At 40.4% G+C, this 18,943-nt stretch overlaps 1 protein-coding gene across 3 annotated transcripts in view; it reads left to right on the forward strand.

Moving 5' to 3' along the window:
- Positions 1–18,943, forward strand: part of tbc1d19 (TBC1 domain family, member 19) — a 140,673-nt gene that overhangs the window by 49,823 nt on the left and 71,907 nt on the right. For 2 of the 3 annotated variants that reach the window (XM_043693561.2, XM_043693542.2), the window contains exons 10-12: positions 700–738; positions 9,334–9,446; positions 12,925–12,984. In XM_043693561.2, the coding sequence (XP_043549496.1) occupies positions 700–738; positions 9,334–9,446; positions 12,925–12,984 (212 nt within the window). The remainder of the gene's footprint in view (positions 1–699; positions 739–9,333; positions 9,447–12,924; positions 12,985–18,943) is intronic. The other variant, XM_043693551.2, reaches the window with a different exon arrangement.

Genomic DNA, 18,943 nt, shown 5'->3' on the forward strand with positions numbered 1-18,943 from the left:
GCAATTCCTAAAACTGGCCTAAAAGGTTTTGGGCCAGTTTGATGATAGTTAACAGGTATTGCCTCAGTTAAAAGGCTTTCAAGTTTGGAAGCAAAATGCTTGTACAATGAAAGGGGAGTGGCCACTTCTCCCAGCTCAACTTTTCTCTGGTTTGGTTTGGCTTTTAGTAGTCTGGCTGTCCACTGAAAGCAGTCAGTCAGTTTTGAAGCTGCTGTTCTCTCTCTCTGACATCTCTCTCTCTCTACTATAAGACCCTGTGTTTGATTTAACATTTTTTTTTTGCCAAGCGGTGTTTACAGGGATTGTTGCAGGACTTTGGAACAGCATCATTAAGTTGGGGTAGTCTCGTTGGGTTTTCAGATAGTTTAACTTATTCTATATTCTGTTCTCTTTTGTTTGTGTTTCATTCGGTAATCTTGCAAATAAATTCTGTTTTGTTTCAAACTAAGTGGTTGGGCCAGCTGCATCACTCCTGGAATATCCATCTATGCCTGCTTAAAACAACAAACAAATTTAGGCTCCGAGCTACTTTCTTGAAATGTTTTGAAGGGGTCTGGCCTGGTCCATAACAGTGGTTCCTGACTTGAGTTAAATCACCAGATGGCTTTATAGAAAATATGATATTACTTCCTGTTCCTGATTTTATAATGTTATTTTGCTGTTCTAATTTATACTTTAACTGCACATTGTCTCTTACAGAGCTGTTTGAAAGTGAGTATATACGTCTTGGTCAAAGAGGTAAGAACCTGCTGGAAATGACTCAGAATTCACTGAATTCCTCCTTTGCTTGCCAATTTCTTAATGCTAAAACGTTTTCCAAGAGATGTGTTATCCTTGTTCATATTCAAGCTGATTACAGGGCCATTGACCAAAGACTTGAGGCAGATACTTTTGTTCACTAATTTATGTAATTTATTATGTCCTCTAGTGAGGAAAGAAATGGAGAGAAAGTAGTAAAATAATGCACATAAAAGAAGATTAATGTTGGAGAGCATCAAAGTTTGTTTTTCTATTCTTTCATGGGATCTTAGCATCTCTGACAAGCCGAGCATTTGTTGCCCATCCTTAATCAGCTTCGAACGAAGTGGCTTGGTGGGCCAATCCGGAGGGCAGTTAAGAGTCAATAACTTTGTTGTGGATCTAGAGTCACATGTAGACCAGACAGGGTTAGGATGGCACATTTCCTTCTTGGAAAGATATTAGTAAACTGATGGGTTTTTACAATGATCAATGATAGTTTGTAATCCCCACTGCTGAGACTAGTCATACCTCGTACAAAGGAAGGTAGTTGTTGTGGTTGTTGGAGGCCAGTCATCTTAGCTACAGCCAATCTCTGCCAGGGTTTCTCAAGGTAGTCTAATTTGCCACTATCATCAGCTTTCATCAATGATCTTTCCTGCATCATAAGGTCAGAGGTGGGGATGTGCAGCATCAGTGAACAAAGTTGAGCACAATGTGCATGACACCTCATATACAGAAGCAGTCCATGCCCAAATACAGTAGGACCTGGGCAATAAATGGAATTGGGCTGACAAGTGGAAAGTAACATTTGTGCCAGGCAATGACTAACTCCAACAAAACCGAATCTAACAATTTCCCCTTGATATTCAATGTTATCACCATCACTGAATTCCCCACCATCAACATTCTGGGAGTCACCATTGACTAGCAACTGAACTGGACTGGTCATATAAGCCCTGTGGCTCCAAGAGCAGGTCAGAGGCTCAGAATACTGCAGTGGGTAACTCATCTCTTGTCGCCAAAGCCTATCCACCATCTACATGGCACAAGTGAAGAGTGTGATGTAATACTCCAACTTGCCTAGATGAGAGCTGCTTCAACAACAGCCAAGAGGCTTGACATAGTCCACCACAAAGCATCCTGTTTGATTGGCAGCACATCCACAAATGTTCATTCCATCCACTACTCACACTCAGTAGCAGCAGTGTGTATGACCTACAAGATGCACAGCAGGAATTCACCAAAGATCCTTAGACAGTACCTTCCAATCCCCTGGCCATTACCATTAGAAGGACAAGGACAGAGGATATGTGGGAATACCACTACCTTCGAATTCTCCTTCAAGCCACTCACCATACAGACTTGGAAGTATATTGCCATTTCTTCAGTGTCGCTGGGTCAAAGTATTGGAATCCTCTCCCTAATGGCATTATGGATGTACTGCCACCAAATAAATTGCAGCAGTTCAAGAAAGCAGCTCGGTACCACCTTCTTGAGGGCAGCTGGAAGTGCTGGCCTATCCAGTGGCACCCATTATCCTGTGACTGAATAAAAAAATTCCAGAGCTAGTAATTGAGTTTGAATTTCACATGTTGCCGTGATGGAATTTGAATCCGTGTCCTCAGTATCTTAGTCTGGGCCTATGGATTACTAGTCCAGTGACATTACTGCTACACCATCTCCCCTTAAAATATTTAATACTTCCTTAAAATATTCAATATTATTTTCACTGAAGGAGTTGCTTTAGGGATACTTTCTTACCAGTGCGGTATGTGGAGCTTGGGAATAGTCGCTTACTTCTGGTGTTTGAGGCCTTGCATACGTTTCACAACACATTTTAATTTCATTAGCTGGTCTGATTAATATCAGCCAAATGTATTTGCATTCAGAATTTGGTTGCTCTGAATCCTTTCCTTCTGGTGCTACTACTCTTGTGAAAACTATCTTTATTATCCTTAGCTTCCCATCAATGTACTTTGTGGCCACTTAGTTGTTGGTTGCTACCCGAGTTACTGGGAAACATTCAAAATAAATACCAATCTACTTTCGTTACTTTTCTTGTTAACATATATACTGCTGAATTTGTGGCTTAGTTGGTAGTAAGATTGGTTCTGATTCATAAGATTCCAGGTTAGTGTCCCACCTCAAGACTTGAGCACAAGTATCAATGAGTTTTTCCAATATTGGCAGTGCCATCATCCTCCTCACAGAGAATACAGCCCAGAACAGGACATTCGGAGACCTGGAAGGGTGCCTGAAATAATATTCCTCGCTCTATACAAAGAGGGAGGTGCCTGATATTATGTTCCTTGCTCTATACGAAGGCTTCTGAGGACAAAACTAGGACTACTCCTTAGAGATGCAGAAACTTGCATGTCTTGCCAAACAAGCAAGTATCACTCTTCAGTACACTGCAACTCTCAAACTAATTTCACTGTCAGTGTCATTAACTTTACACCACTGCTAACACTGGTCGCAATGCCTTCTCTCTCTTGTCTCTTGCTGGTACTGCCAGCATGTCAATTATCTCTGCAGTAGAATGGTCAACTCTCCTGGAAGGTAACTCCTTCACCTCTGAGGATGAGAGGACTGAGTACTGTCCAGTTCTTATTCAGTCTGTAATGTTATGACATCATTGTGCTCTGAGGCCCTCCCTCACAAGTTGAGTCACATACCATCCACTTGATTGTGGTTGCAGCCATTTTCTTCCCCATTGCACACTTTGGATTTCCAACACCCAGCAATGCAAGTGTTTCCAGAGCACACTTGCAGTGTGTATAACAGATGTCATGATGATCATAGGGGATTGGCAAGTGCTGAAAGTCAATGTCCAGGTGCGTGAGGGCTGGTGCATCATGCCCTGAGGTGCTCTTTGCTTGCACATAACGTGGAGGTCCTTTGAACAAGCACGGAGTTGAATTTGCCAAATGCCTGCTCTGATTGAAATGTTGAGTTTTCTTGATGTCTAACTTGGCATTTAATCAACAGTAATCCCCCTTAAATGGCAGTTTGCTGTTGCTTAGTGAGAAATTTGCCATTCTGCTTGTCAAAAGCATAAAAGATGGAATGAGTTGCGCCCAACTTCGAGATTGCTCTTTTTTGATTCTTGTCCTTCTACCTTAAATCTTGCCATAGCTGATGCACTTGTGCTTCCTTTAAGAATTCACCGTAGAGTATTGCTGCTGATATCAATTTCAGCCTCACTGGGTTTTCATCCAATTTTGCCATAAATCTTGCCAGAGCGTACATTTCTCAGATGTCAGAATCCACTTGATATAATCGTCGGACTGGAACTCTGTTCCTGAAAATGTGGTGAAAGCAGAGTCCTTGAATATTTTTAAAGTAGAGGTAGATAGATTCTTAGTGAGCAAAGAGCTAACATGTTAGCAGGGATAAATAGGAATGTGGATTTGAGGTTACAATCAGATCAAGAATAATCTTACTGAATGGTGGAACAGGCTTGAGGGGCTGATTGCCCTACTCCTGCTCTGATTTATATATTTGCATGTATGTCTTTCATTCGTTTGTTGCTTTTAATGTCTTATTACTTATGCATGATTTTAAAGTTTTCTTTTAAAAACTGATGAAACTGTGTGGTGGTTGTTGAATTCAGAATACTTGATGTGAATCTGTCATAACAAATAATGTTGATAATGCCGTCTTTAGTGCAGTACCCTTAGAATGTTACAAATATTCAGCCTTTTGTTATATATACATATTTAACCTTTGGAAGAAAGAGACAAGAAAAAAACGTTTTACTCAAATTATGTGCACTAAAATGTCAAAAGACAGAGGCAGCAGCAGTAAACCTGCCCTTAATAACTTTTTATGACTTCTGGACCATCCATTCATTCCACGTAGTATGGAATTAACTATTTTTAAAACTTAGGTGCCTCATTCCTACATCTTACATGTTTTGATGGAACTAACTGACAGTGATAATTAATATTATCATCTATATTTCTGATTGGTGGAATAAAATTAAAATGACTACAGCCTACTGTTAGTCTCTGGACATAACCTATGTCTTTAATTTTTGACAAAACCTAAGCTTGAATTTTCATCTGCAAGTTGGGTATGCCAAATCAGGAGAATTCCTGGCTCTGTGAACCATGACTGTCCAAACATCAGATTTTCGGCTGGCTAAATTAGAAGTCAGGACGGATGATCTTGGAGGGAATAAGGAAGATACCAGGTGCGGAGGTGGGATGAGCAGAAGTCCCTCCTCAGGGCTCTGTCAGTGTGTGCAAAATTTAAGAAGAAAGACCAAAACATAAAATATCTTCCTGCCTTCAACCAGCACACGCTTCCCTCATTCCATCCGTGCTAATCATGCAGTTAAATTTATTCACTTATGGGCTTTGGGCATCGCTGGCTGGCCAATATTTATTGCCCTGTAATCACCCCATCTCTTAACTTCTCATATCAATTCCAATAACCCATCACCTTCCATTTCAGCTTTTGCCCATATTCCTAGCTTTGTGTCCTTTGTCCCTATTCCAACTTTGTGCGAACCTCCACCCACCAATCATTACACTTACACCGACCATGTCAACTCACCCAGTATCCGTAATGGATAGACCTCAGGGCCCATGCAGAGATGAGAGAAGATTAAGTTATGTAAAATAAAGTGCTAAATGTCAATAATAATGAAAAAAAAAAACATAAAAGACAGGTTGTAATTTGCTCGCTGAGCTTTAATGCAGTTAAGACCATAAGAAATTGGAGTGGAAGTAAGGCCATTCAGCCAATTGAGTCCACTCCGCCATTCAACCATGGCTGATGGGCATTTCTACGCCACTTATCCACGCTCTCCCCGTATCCCTTAATTCGTTGCGAGATTAAGAATTTATCAATCTCTGCCTTGAAGACATTTAATGTCTCGGTCTCCACTGCACTCCGTGGCAATGAATTCCGCAGGCCCACCATTCTCTGGCAGAAGAAATGTCTCCTCATTTCTGTTTTAAATTGACCCCCTCTAATTCTAAGGCTGTGCCCACGAGTCCTAGCATTCCCACCTGATGGAAACAATTTCCCAGTATCCGTTTTTTCTAAGCCATGCATTATCTTGTAAGTTTCTATTTTATCTCCCCTCAACCTTCTAAACTCTAATGAATACAGTCCAGGATCCTCAGCCATTCATCGTATGTTAGGCCTACCATTCCAGGGATCATCCTTGCGAATCTCTGCTGGACACGCTCCTTCCTGAGGTGTGGGGCCCAAAACTGGACACAGTATTCAAAATGGGGCCTAACCAGAGCTTTATAAAGTCTCAGTAGAACATCACTGCTTTTACATTTAAACCCTCTTGAGATAAATAACCACATTACACTTGCTTTCTTAACCACGGAATCCACATGCAAGTCTACCTTTAGAGAATCCTGTACTAGCACTCCCAGGTCCCTTTGTACTTTGACTTTATGAATTTTCTCACTGTTTATAAGATAGTTCATGCCTGTGTTGTTTTTTCCAAAGTGCAAGATCTTGCATTTACTCACATTGAATTTCATCAGCCATTTCTTGGACCATTCTCCAAAACTGTCTAAATCTTTCTGTATCCTCCCCACCTCCTCAGTACTACCTGCCTGTCCACTTAATTTTGTATCATTGGCGAACTTTGCTAGAATGCCCCCAGTCTCTTCGTCCAGATCATTTATGTATAAAGTGAACAGTTGTGGCCCCAACACTAAACCCTGCGGGACACCACTTATCACCAGCTGCCATTCCAAAAAAAGGATCTCTTATCCCAGCTCTCTGCCTTCTGTTAGATAGCCAATCCTCAATCCATGCCAGCTCACCTCAAACATCATGAGCCCCCAACTTACTCAGCAGCCTCCTGTGAGGCACCTTACCAAAGGCCTTTTGGAAGTCTAGGTAGATAACATCTGCTGGGTTTCCCTGGTCAAACCTACTTGTTACCTCTTCAAAGAGTTAATGGAGAACTGCAGACCAGCATCTACTGGAAAGCAACACACACAGACCAGATGCTTAACTGTAGAAACAATCATCTCAACACCCACAAATGGAGCTGCATCAGGACATCATTTAAACAGGCTGCAACACACTGCAGCACCCAAGAACTACAAGCAACAGAAGAAAAGATACCTATACTTGGCATTCAAGATGAACAGGTACTCGATAAACACAGTCCACCAATTCTTAAACAAACCAAAACAAGTAGACACAACACGCCCAGAAACTCTAGCCACACTGCCATACATTAAAGACATCTCTGCGATGACTACCAGACTACTCTGACCCCTTGGCATCATGGTAGCCCACAAGTCAACCAACACACTGAAAGAACTACTGATGAACCTAAAGGCCCCAATAACCAGCAAAACGAATGTCATTTACAAAGTACCGTGCAAGGACTGTAACAAACACTACATTGGACAGACAGGCAGAAAACTAGCCACTAGGATACATGTACACCAACCAGCCACAAAAAGACACGACCAACTATCACTAGTATCCTTACGTACAGGCGAAGAAGGACATCACTTCGATTGGGACAACACATCCATCCTAGGACAGGCTGAACAGAGACACTCATGAGAATTCCTAGAGGCCTAGCATTGAAATTGGAACTCCATTAATAAACACATCGATTTGGACCCCATTTACCAACCTTTGAGAAAAAAGAACTGGAAATGATATCACCCACTTTAAGAGACCAAGACATGTAAATAGAAAGCACGATAGAATACCAGCCCTTCACCAGAAACTCACTGGTGATGTTACCTAGCATGGTGATGAAACATCTGAAAACAAACCTGCTAGCTCAGCGACTTACAACCTGAACCCCAACCTGCTACAAATATTCTCAAAAATTGCATACATAAAAGATGTTTACATTACTTCAATTACATAATGCCTTATAATGACAAACATTTAATCCATATGCATTATCCGTTGTACCAACAAATATTAGAACGCATAGACCTATTTCAAACAGTCTACAACCACTTGTATCTGTAAATCAAATTGTGAAATGACAGGTACTTTCTTGTGATAATAGTTGAGACTCAGACATTAAGCACTAATTCAGCAATAGAAACCCTCAGGATTATGGAAACAAAAAGACTGAACTACCAAGCAATAATTGACTTGTCCCTTGGCAGTAGCTTTTGACAGGCTCTCTTAACAGTTTTGTTAGATCTTGACATGTTTGACATATATTCTTTACTGTTTCTTCTGACAGTTTTGACAGTTAATTTTGACTGTTCTGTGAATAGTTCCAATTATTTTGACAGTTAATGAGTTTGTGCACTCTTGTGCACCCTCATCTCACTTTTAACAACTCCAAAGAGGACCTTACCTCCCAAAGGGAACTGTACCTGCCTACAAAACTGTGTCTTGACTATCCAAAGGAATACACAAAGTTCAGACCATTCTGCACATTTTGGGTTTCACTGTCTTTGAGTACAAAAAATTGACTTCAGTTGACAATTTAAATGGTTAGCTTGCTCTTGAAACTTGCATGGGAAATCCTAATGCACCTGAATTTCCACCCTGCAAAAATAGAAGTGTCATTTTCAGGAACAGTTCTTGCAATTTTTGGCCAGTTCTGCAGTTTTTTTCAAGACACAGAGACTCTTCTCTGTCATAACAAAAATCCATATCCTAATGTTGAAATGTTCTAAACCATATGGCAAGGTATAAAACTTGGACAATATCAAACAATGTGATGGTGATGTCAGCCTCCTTCCAGGTCATGGTTGCAGCCACCTCCAGAAAGTTGCTTCCATGGAGGGCAGAGCTTTACATTTATCCAGAAGCATTCTATGTTGCAATTTCACTTTTATTATGCTTTGATGGAAAAACATGAAAGTGTCATTTCACATGTCACTATTCTTATTTCTCATTGGTCTTGCCTTAAACTACATCCTGTATCAACATGCATGCAAAATTAAGTAGCTGAATTGTGTCCCTCGAGTGTGCATTTAACATGGGGAAATATGATACACATCTTGGATTGAGGCCATTCTTCTTTATAAGTTCCCAAAGCTTTTAGGGTCAAATGTAATATGCAGTCATCATTGATGCAGTTCCTTCTGATTGTTTTCTACATTTTGAGAGAAGTGAAAAGTAAACTATCTGCTGTATGATGTAGGGCACATTAAAGCTATAATAGTTTTCATTGGTGTAACAATCGTGAGTGGATTAGAAATATTCTTCTGGGATTTGTTTCAAAATTTTATATGTAACTCTTAAAATAATTGTAATTTTGTTTTAAGAATTTACTTTCTCAAAACTATTTCAGAAATTATTTCAGAAAACTTGTATATATTACCTTCAAGAGTTGTATAAAGGTGCAAGTAGCTGTCTGCATTAATAGAAAAATACAATATGAATGTTTACAGTTGTTATTTGAAGGGCAATAACATAAAACAACTAGCATATATTACATTTTAACTATAATGTGAGGATGGAATTGCATTTGAAGCAGATGTGGTCATAGTCAGCTATGTTCCAGTTCCTTCCTACGGATTACTTTTGCTTCTCCTCCATTAGGAAATATCTTCACAGCCTAGATGAAGTTTTTAATGTTATTCAGTCATGTAAAACTAATCTTTTGTTTACTTCTAGTTCTGTCTGAACAAGACAGTGCTGCAGCTCAGCAGTATATTCGACAGGGTTGTCCTACAGGACTACGTGCAGATATGTGGGCACTCATTCTGAATATTGATAACCAACTGGAGGTAATGAACTTCTCATTATGCATACTTTTGTGAATCTGTGTAAACCAGTTGTTTTTTTTCATACTGATAGGTGAGTTCTACTTACATTATGAACTTTTATTCCTGCGTCAATTTGGCATTTACATGACATTACTTGATTCCACTTCACTTTAAACTCAGGCCTTTAGAGATTTATCTTATGATGAACTGGAAAATTTTGCTGTTGTATTGAAACTTAATAATATCCTAATTTACATTGGTACAGCATTGAAACAGGGCTTTCCTCCCAGGGATAGATATTTTGTCCCATTTATTCTAATTGCCCTTTACCTGGTAATTTGCTGTACTTTGTAAATTTAACTAATTTCCCTTAGAATTTAGAAACCTGTTTCAACAGTGGTTTGTGATAAAACATTCAATATTTTCAGCACTGTAAATGCATTTGTTTAGCCATCCCTCTTATTATTTCTGTGGTCAATCTTAAATTTCATCCCTTTTGTTACTGGTCAGTGGAAACAACCTTTCACTATTTATTTAATCAAATCACAATCTTGAAGATCTGTTGGGTTATTCCATAATTTCTGACAGTCTAGCTAAGAAAAAGTGTAACTCCAAGTACCTCTGCAAAACAAATCTTTTCTCTTGGTATAGTCCTACTGTATTTACCCTGTATCTTTTCTATTGTTTTTTTTTATTGTTCGTTTAATGGAGTCCCCATAACTGCATGCAGTATTTCAACTCAGTGATAAATAGTACGCAGGTAGGTTCTAAGTGCCTATCAATATTTGGTGAGGCATCCCAAGGTCAGTGCCCCAAGATTCTAGAAACAGTGCAAAATAACACAAGTATTGTCTTGGCCTTTAGAGTTGATGGGAAGAGAATCTAGGAGAAACTTACAATTGTTTGATTGCTTGGGCATCTTTGGCAGTTCTGGGATGAGAAAAACTGCCACGAGATTTGAAAGCACTAGTAAAGGGATTTTGGGAATGAAATAGAAATCATAATGGAGAGTTCCTGTCTTTGAAGATTATTGTGCTGTGGTCATATAGAGGTGAGAATCAGGGCTGAGTAGCCTGTGGTAAAAGAAAGCTGAGGATAATAGGTTCTGAATTGTCACATACTTATTTTGAAACCTCTTGTCCCATCACCATGCTTTAGACCCCTATTAACTTATTTCTCCCACAACACCTCATTTTGCTTCTTTCACACTTGCAGATTACAATCTCTACTGCTTTCCTCATTGTCAACAGATTTCTGATTTTTAAAAAAATGCACTTGTCTTAAAGCACTTCGGAATAAATTTACTGCTTCTCATAACTCATATATTGATAATTAAAAGCCGAAAATATTTCTTTATTTGATATATGCCTTTCCCCTGTAATAAATAGACATTGCCATTGAGTATATCAACTTGTACAGTATTTAGTTAAGATGTATTTCCATATACGAACATAAACTATTTCAGAAAATGCTCAAAAGTTTATCATTGACTCATATTTAATATAATAATGGGAATTTTGCCCACCTGTTGAAGAATTGGTGGGAATCCCTGTGCTGCTTTTGACTGAGGTGCCTGATGCCTGTATGTGAAAAATCAGGCACTTATCTGGGCAGCTTCAGGTCTCCTGCCCAATTAAGCCCTAAGTAGAGAAGAAATCCTGCCTCCAAGAGAAGCTGACCGTTCAGAGGCAGGCAGCTCTACAATATGCACTGAAATCTCAGTAGTCTCCACTCTCAGTTCCATGATGGGACCTTCACCAAGGATCGCCAATGGAAAGATGGGTCAGATGGGGTCAGAGGAAGGGGTTGCTGGTGAGGGCTTCCTGTAGAGTCGCCTATTTCTGATGCCAAATCTTGAGATCAGGAATACGGTGTCCTTTAGTGAGACATACCCCTCCCACCACTCCTGGTAGGCCAGTCGTAAACCCAATAGGCTTTTCTAGACAGTTTCCCTCCATGGCAAGCTCACCATCTGCCACTGGTTGAATGCCAACAGTAGTGGGCATGGGCCATACTGGTCCCAAAAGTGATAACTTACTCTCAATTTGCCTCCTAGTGGGAATGCCACCACCTGTAAGCCTCTTGCTCTTGATTAGAGGGAAGTAGGAGGGGTTATCGAACTTCAACTTCCATGCTAACATAGCCTCGACTTCCCAACCTCCAAACCTACTCAGGATACATTAAATTTCATGACTCGCATTTTTTTAAAATCAAAAGACATACATAACATTTTGGGAGAGGCTGTTAAAAAGGACACAAAACTTGCATCAAGTTAACCTTAATACTTATTCTTGAATGTCCGTCAGAGATCTTGAGGTACATAATCCTGTGTATGATAGTTTCTGCAAAAGATGTTATAAAGGAATGTGCAGGTTATAAAAGCTCTGCTATTGTAGTCGTATTAAAACTGGGCAGCAGTTTCTGCCAACTGTACAAATGCATTTCAATTCAATTCGATTCAATTGTAATTGTTAATTTAGACATTTACTGTGGATTCATTGTACCTTTGTTAAAAATCATAAAAATGAATAACTAACAACGAAAAATACCTAATTGCAAACTCTGAACAATGTAAAATTCAATGCTGTCATGGGGCCGCGCTATTGATTCTCTCTGCAAACAAATAAGTTAATCATTTTGGCAAGAGGGTGAGGAGAGGGGATGAGTAGGAAGATAAAATATTTCCAAGAAGATGCGACAAGCAATGGGTGCACATAAATGTTGAGTCCCTAATAGCATAGAAGCATAGGGACCACTGAATTGAATTTCCTCCTTCTTCCATGACCGTTGTCTATTTCAATGGGCCTGCCTTTTTAACTGTAAGAAAGAAACCCTGTCTTTATTAAAATAGTGAGTCACCTAGTCTTTTTATCTTAAGAGCATATAAATTCAGTTCACAAACCTAGCTTTAGTGAGTCTAAGTGTTTGCAATTGTTAGATAATAAATAGATTTTTACAACATAGAAAAAGCTTTTTGATTGTAGTTGGCATTAAACTGAAATCTACAGTTCAAATGTTGTAATTGCCTGCATTGTACAAATTTTTAACAACTGTTGGATTTAATTGAGAAGAACTTGAATGAAAATACATCCTCAATAAATGAGTCACTTGGCACAGTGGCACAATGGTTAGCACTACTGCATCAAGGACCCAGGTTCAATTGGGTAACAGTCTATGTGGAGTTAGTACCTTCTCTCCATATCTGTGTGGGTTTCCTCTGGGTGCTTCAGTTTCTTCCCACGGTCCAAGGATGTGCAAGTTAGGTAGATTGGCCATGCTAAAAGCCCCACGTGAGACCATGGGGATGAGGTGGGGGAGGTGGCTTTAGGTCGATGGGCTGAATGCCCTCTTTTCTACAGGGATTCTGTGAGATAGACCATTTATCTCAGGAGCATATAAAACTTGTCAGCTTAATTGGACTTTCAATAGTGTGTCAGAGTGAAGGGGAAGAGATATTCTATTCCTTTTGCTTCTGCTTTTTTTCCCTAAATCTTCTCAGCTTCAGGAATTGATTCCTGCTCTGGTACAGGAGAAGAAGCCATTATTTGATGAGTATCTGGTAAGTGACTAGAGTTTATTCCGTTCTACAAACTGCAACAACTAGTGGAAAGGTTTACAAAATATGTAAAACACGAGTAAATACAAACTTGAATAAAAAGTTGCATAGTTCCTTAGTTGTCTTGATAATTGGACAGGTGATGTGTCACGGCTGCAGAATGTGAGCTATCCTGATTGGCAATTTAGTATAATTGGCAGTTTGGTCATACTAAACATCCTGCAGTGCATTTGAAGTTTGAGTAGCTTTGGTTCAGAGGTTAAGAGTTGGAGGCTGAACTACAGGCGCTGTAATACATCAGGAAGGAGGAAAGTTACCTGAGTTCTTCTTGCTGGGAGGCGGTCACATCTCTTAGGATTGCATGGTCTGATTTGGTCAGTGTGCAGGGACAAGAGAGTGTGACAGCAAGTGAGGCAGGAAAAGGGACGTAGAGGGCAGGAACAAAGGAAATTCAGCCTTTGCACTTTTCCAACAAGTATGAGGTTCTTTGTCTAGACGAAGTGAGGGTTGCAGAGAGGATTGAGCTAACTTGCAAAGGCACAGTGGTAGTGGAAACTATTCAAGATGAAGGAGTAACAAAGAATGTAGTGTTAATACAAAACAGTATAGTGAGAGGAATTGACACTGCTCTGTGCACCAAAGAATATCAGCACGTATGGCTTTGTTGCCTACCCAGTTCCAGGGTTTGAGACATATGCACAAGACTAGGGAAAAACCCAAAGTGAGAGAGGAGGATCCAGTCATTGTGGTCCATTTAGGTACCAACAACATAGGCAGGATAAACAAGGAGTTTTGCACAGTTAGTATGAGGATCTAGGTATCAATTAAGAAGCAGAATCTCACAGGTCAAAATCTCTATTATTACCAGTTGCATGGGCAAATTAGCATCAGATCAGAGATGAGTGTGTGATTCAAAGACTGGTTTGGGTAAGGTAGATTCTGGTTCGTGTGGCACTGGCACCATTACTGGAGAAAGTGCAATGGGAAAAGTGTCCATCCAAACCATGCTGGGGCCAATGTTCTTGCTAACTACAGGACAAAAAAGGGAAAGTATTTTCAATTGAATAGTGGGGGCAAAGGATCTAATATAGGATTATATGGTAAATCAAAGTGTATTCCAAAGGCCAAAGAGTATTAATACAGAAAATGATAAACAGCAAAACAAGAAGGTATAGCAAGTAAGGATTTAAAAGTCAACCAACAGAAAAGTCCAGAATTTAATAAAAAAATAAAAGGATAAAACTAAAGTTATATCTAGCACTGCTGCCTCACAGAGCCAGGGAACTGGGTTTGATCCCAGCACTGGGTGACTATGTGAGGTGTTTGCACATTCTCTCCAAATCTGCATAGTTTTCCACTAAGTGTTCTGGTTTCCTCTCACACTCCAAAGATGTGCAGTTTAGTTGGAATCGCCGTGCTAAAAGAAATTGTGCTGTGGTGTCCAGGGATGTGCAGGTTAGGGGAGTTAACTATGATAGAAAAACCCCATGCAGGATTATAGGGAAAGGGGGGAAGGGTCTGGGTGGGATGCTGTTTGATGGGCTGAATGGCCTCTTTCTGCACTGTAGGGATTCTGTGATTCTATGATCTGACTACACTTAACAATTGAAACAAAATAGATGAACTGAGAATGCAAATAGAAATGAGTAAGTATGATCTGGTAGCTAATATGAAAACATGGCTGCAGATAATATGGATTGTGATCTTAATCTTGAATATTACAGGGCATGTAGGGCTGACAGGAGATTAGGAAAAGCTGAAGTTGGGGGGTGGAGATGGCTCTGTTATTAATGATAGTATTAGCACCATACTTTTTTTAAGTTAAGAAAACCAAGGTATGGAATCAGTTTGGATATAATTGAAAAATTACAAAGGCAATAAGTTATTTCTGGAGTGGTATCCAGGTTCCTGAACAGGAACATAAAGAATCATAAAGGAGGAAATAATGAGCCCTTGTCAGAGAGGCATGTTGATAATCATTGGAGATTTTAATCTACATGTTAATTGGAAAAGTCAAATGGACAAATGTTGCCAAATGAGGAGTTCATAGAATGATTTGGGCAAGTTTCTTAGAATAGCATGTTCTGGAGCCAAGCAGAGAGCAAGCTATTCTAGACATGATATTGTGTAACAAGACAGGATTAATTAACAATTATCCAGTGAAGGTGTATCTAGCTACCACTAACCATAATGTGATAAGTCCTGATGGACTTCATCTTGAATCTTAAAAGACATTTTTGAATCATTGGAATCTCTTCTGGGGTAGAAGTGACCTGTACAAAAGGACAGATTGCACCTAAATTGGAAAGGGACTAATATGCTGGCAGGGAGATTTGCTAGAGCTGCTCAGGAGGATTTAAATGAGCAAAGTGTGGGCGTGAGGGGAGGAGTGGGGTGGATTTGGTGGGACCTGGGGAGGTGGTGAGGAAAGAGATCAATCTGAGACTGGTACACTTGAGAAAAGGAGTGAGACAAACAGTCAGGGCAGACAGGGACAAAGCTGAGAACAAGGTAAGGCTAATAAATTAAACTGCATTTATTTCAATGCAAGACACCAACAGGGAAGGCAAATGAACTCAGGGCATGGTTAGAAACATGGCACTGGGATATCATAGCAATTTCGGAAACCTGGAATGGACAAAACTTGCTGCTTAATGTTCCAGGATGTAACTGCTACAGGAAGGACAGAAAGGGAGGCAATGGGTTGGGGGGAGTGGTGTTTTTGATAAGGGATAGCATTGCAACAGTACTTAGGGAGGAAATTCCTGGATAACATCCAGGGAAATGATTTGGATGGAACTGAGAAATAAGAAAGGGATGATCACTTTATTGGGATTGTATTATAGACCCCTAATTGTCAGAGGGAAATTGAGAAGCAAATTTGTAAGGAGATCTCAGCTACCTGTAAGAATAAAAGGGTGGTTTATGGTAGGGGATTTTAACTTTCCAAACATAGACTGGGACTGCCATAGTGTTAAGGGTTAAGATGGAGAGGAATTTATTAAGCATGTACAAGAAAAGATTCTGATTCAGTATGTGGATGTACCAACACGAGAATTTGCAAAACTTGACCTACTCTTGGGAAACAAGGCAGGGCAGGTGACTGAGGTGACAGTGGGGGAGCGCTTTGGGGCCAGTGACCATAATTCTATTAGATTTAAAATAATAATGGAAAAGGATAGACCAGATCTAAAAGTTGAAATTCTAAATTGGAGAAAGGCCAATTTCGATGGAATTAGGGAAGACATTTCAAAAGCTGATTGGGGCAGATGTTCACAGGTAAAGGGACGGCTGGAAAATGGGAAGTCTTCAGAAATGAGATAGCGAGAGTCCAAAGACAGTATATTCTTGTTAGGGTGAAAGGGAAGGCTGGTAGGTATAGGGAATGCTGGATGACTAAAGAAATTGAGGGTTTGGTTAAGAAAAAGAAGGAAGCACATGTCAGGTATAGACAGGATAGATCGAGTGAATACTTCGAAGAGTATAAAGGCAGTAGAAGTATACTTAAGAGGGAAATCAGGAGGACAAAAAGGGGACATGAGATAGCTTTGGCAAATAGAGTTAAGAAGAATCTAAAGGGTTTTTACAAATACGTTAAGGACAAAAGGGTAACTAGGGAGAGAATAGGGCCCCTCAAAGATCAGCAAGATGACCTTTGTGTAGAGCCACAGAAAATGGGGGAGATACTAAATGAGTATTTTGCAGCAGTATTTACTGTGGAAAAGGATATGGAAGATATATACTATAGGGAAATAGATGGTGACATCTTGGAAAATGTCCATATTACAAAGGAGGAAGTGCTGGATGTCTTGAAATGCATAAAAATAGATAAATCCCCAGGACCTGATCAGGTGTACCCTAGAACTCTGTGGGAAGCTAGGAAAGTGATTGCCGGGTCTCTTGCTGAGATATTTGTATCATCGATAGTCACAGGTGAGGTGCCGGAAGACTAGAGGTTGGCTAATGTGGTGCCACTATTTAAGAAAGGTGGTGAGGACAAGCCAGGGAACTATGCACCAGTGAGCCTGACGTTGCTGGTGGGCAAGTTGTTGGTGGGAATGCTGAAGGAGAGGATGTACATGTATTTGGAAAAGCAAGGACTGATTAGGGATAGTCTGCGTGGGAAATCATGTCTCACAAACTTGATTTAGTTCTTTGAAGAAGTAACAAAGAGGATTGATGAGGGCAGAGCAGTAGACATGATCTATAGGACTCCAGTAAGGCGTTCGACAAAGTTCACCAGGGGAGACTGATTAGCAAGGTTAGATCTGATGGAATACAAGGAGAACTAGCCATTTGGATACAGAGCTGGCTCAAAGGTAGAAGACAGAGTGTGGTGGTGGAAGGTTGTTTTTCAGACTGGAGGCCTGTGACCAGTGGAGTGCCACAGAGATTGGTGCAGGGTCCACTACGTCATTTATATAAATGCTTTGGATGTGAGCACAAGGAGTACAGTTAATAAATTTGGAGATGACACCAAAATTGGAGGGTGTAGTGGACAGTGAAGAAGGTTACCTCGGATTACAATGGGATCTTGATCAGATGGGCCAGAAGGACTGAGGAGTGGCAGATGGAGTTTAATTTAGATAAATGCAAAGTGCTTCATTTTGGGAAAGCAAATCTTAGCAGGACTTATCCACTTAATGGTAAAGTCCTAGGGAGTGTTGCTGAACAAAGAGACCTTGGAGTGCAAGTTCATTGCTGCTTGAAAGTAGAGTTGCAGGTAGATAGGATAGTGAAGAAGGCATTTGGTATGCTTTCCTTTATTGGTCAGAGTATTGAGTACAGGAGTTGGGAGGTCATGTTGTGGCTGTACAGGACATTAGTTAGGCCACTTGTGGAATATTGCGTGCAACTTTGGTCTCCTTCCTGTCAGAAGGTTGTTGTGAAACTTGAAAGGATTCAGAAAAGTGTTTTCCCAGGTTGATGCCAGAATTGGAGGATTTGAGCTATAGGGATAGGTTGAATAGGCTGGGGCTGTGTTCCCTGGAGCGTCGGAGGCTGAGGGGTGACCTTGTACAGGTTTATAAAATCATGAAGGGCATGGATAGGGTAAATAGACAAGGCCTTTTCCCTGGGGTGGGGGAGTGGGTTAAGGGTGTGAGGGGAAAAATATAAAAGAGATTTGTGAAGGTTTGTAGCTCAGGTTGAGGTTTAGGGTGTAGGTTTGCTTGCTGAGCTGTAGGTTTGATATCCAGACGTTTCATTACTTGGCTAGGTAACATCATCAGTGGCGACCTCCAAGTGAAGCAAAGCTGTTGTCTCCTGCTTTCTATTTATATGTTTGTCCTGGATGGGGTTCCTGGGTTTGTGGTGATGTATTTCCTGTTCGTTTTCTGAGGGGTTGATAGATCGTATTTAGATCTATGTGTTTGTTTATGGCGTTGTGATTGGAGTGCCAGGCCTCTAGGAATTCTCTGGCATGTCTTTGCTTAGCCTGTCCCAGGATAGATGTGTTGTCCCAGTCGAAATGGTGGTTTTTTTCATCCGTGTGTAGGGCTACGAGGGAGAGAGGGTTATGTCTTTTTGTGGCTAGCTGGTGTTCGTGTATCCTGGTGGCTAACTTTCTTCCTGTTTGTCCTACGTAGTGTTTGTTGCAGTCCTTACATGGAATTTTGTAGATGACGTTGGTTTTGTCCATGGGTTGTACTGGGTCTTTTAAGTTTGTTTGAGAGTGTTGGTGGGTTTGTGTGCTACCTAGGATTCCGAGGGGTCTTAGTAGTCTGGCTGTCATTTCTGAAACTTCTTTGATGTATGATAAGGTGGTTAGGGTTTCTGGCTGTGTTTGGTCTGCTTGTCGTGGTTTGTTCTTGAGGAAACTGCGGACTGTATTTTTTGAGTACGTTGTATAGGTGGTTCTCCTCTGTTTTCCGATGTTTGTCTGTGTTGCAGTGTGTGGTGGCTCTTTGGAATAGTGTTCTGATACAGCTTCGTTTGTGTGTTGGGATGGTTGCTGGTGTAG

This window comes from Chiloscyllium plagiosum, unplaced genomic scaffold, assembly GCF_037043375.1.
Source record: "Chiloscyllium plagiosum isolate Xiang-an unplaced genomic scaffold, Cpla_swu_hap1 HiC_scaffold_1, whole genome shotgun sequence".
In the NCBI taxonomy this organism is placed as follows: Eukaryota; Metazoa; Chordata; class Chondrichthyes; order Orectolobiformes; family Hemiscylliidae; genus Chiloscyllium; species Chiloscyllium plagiosum.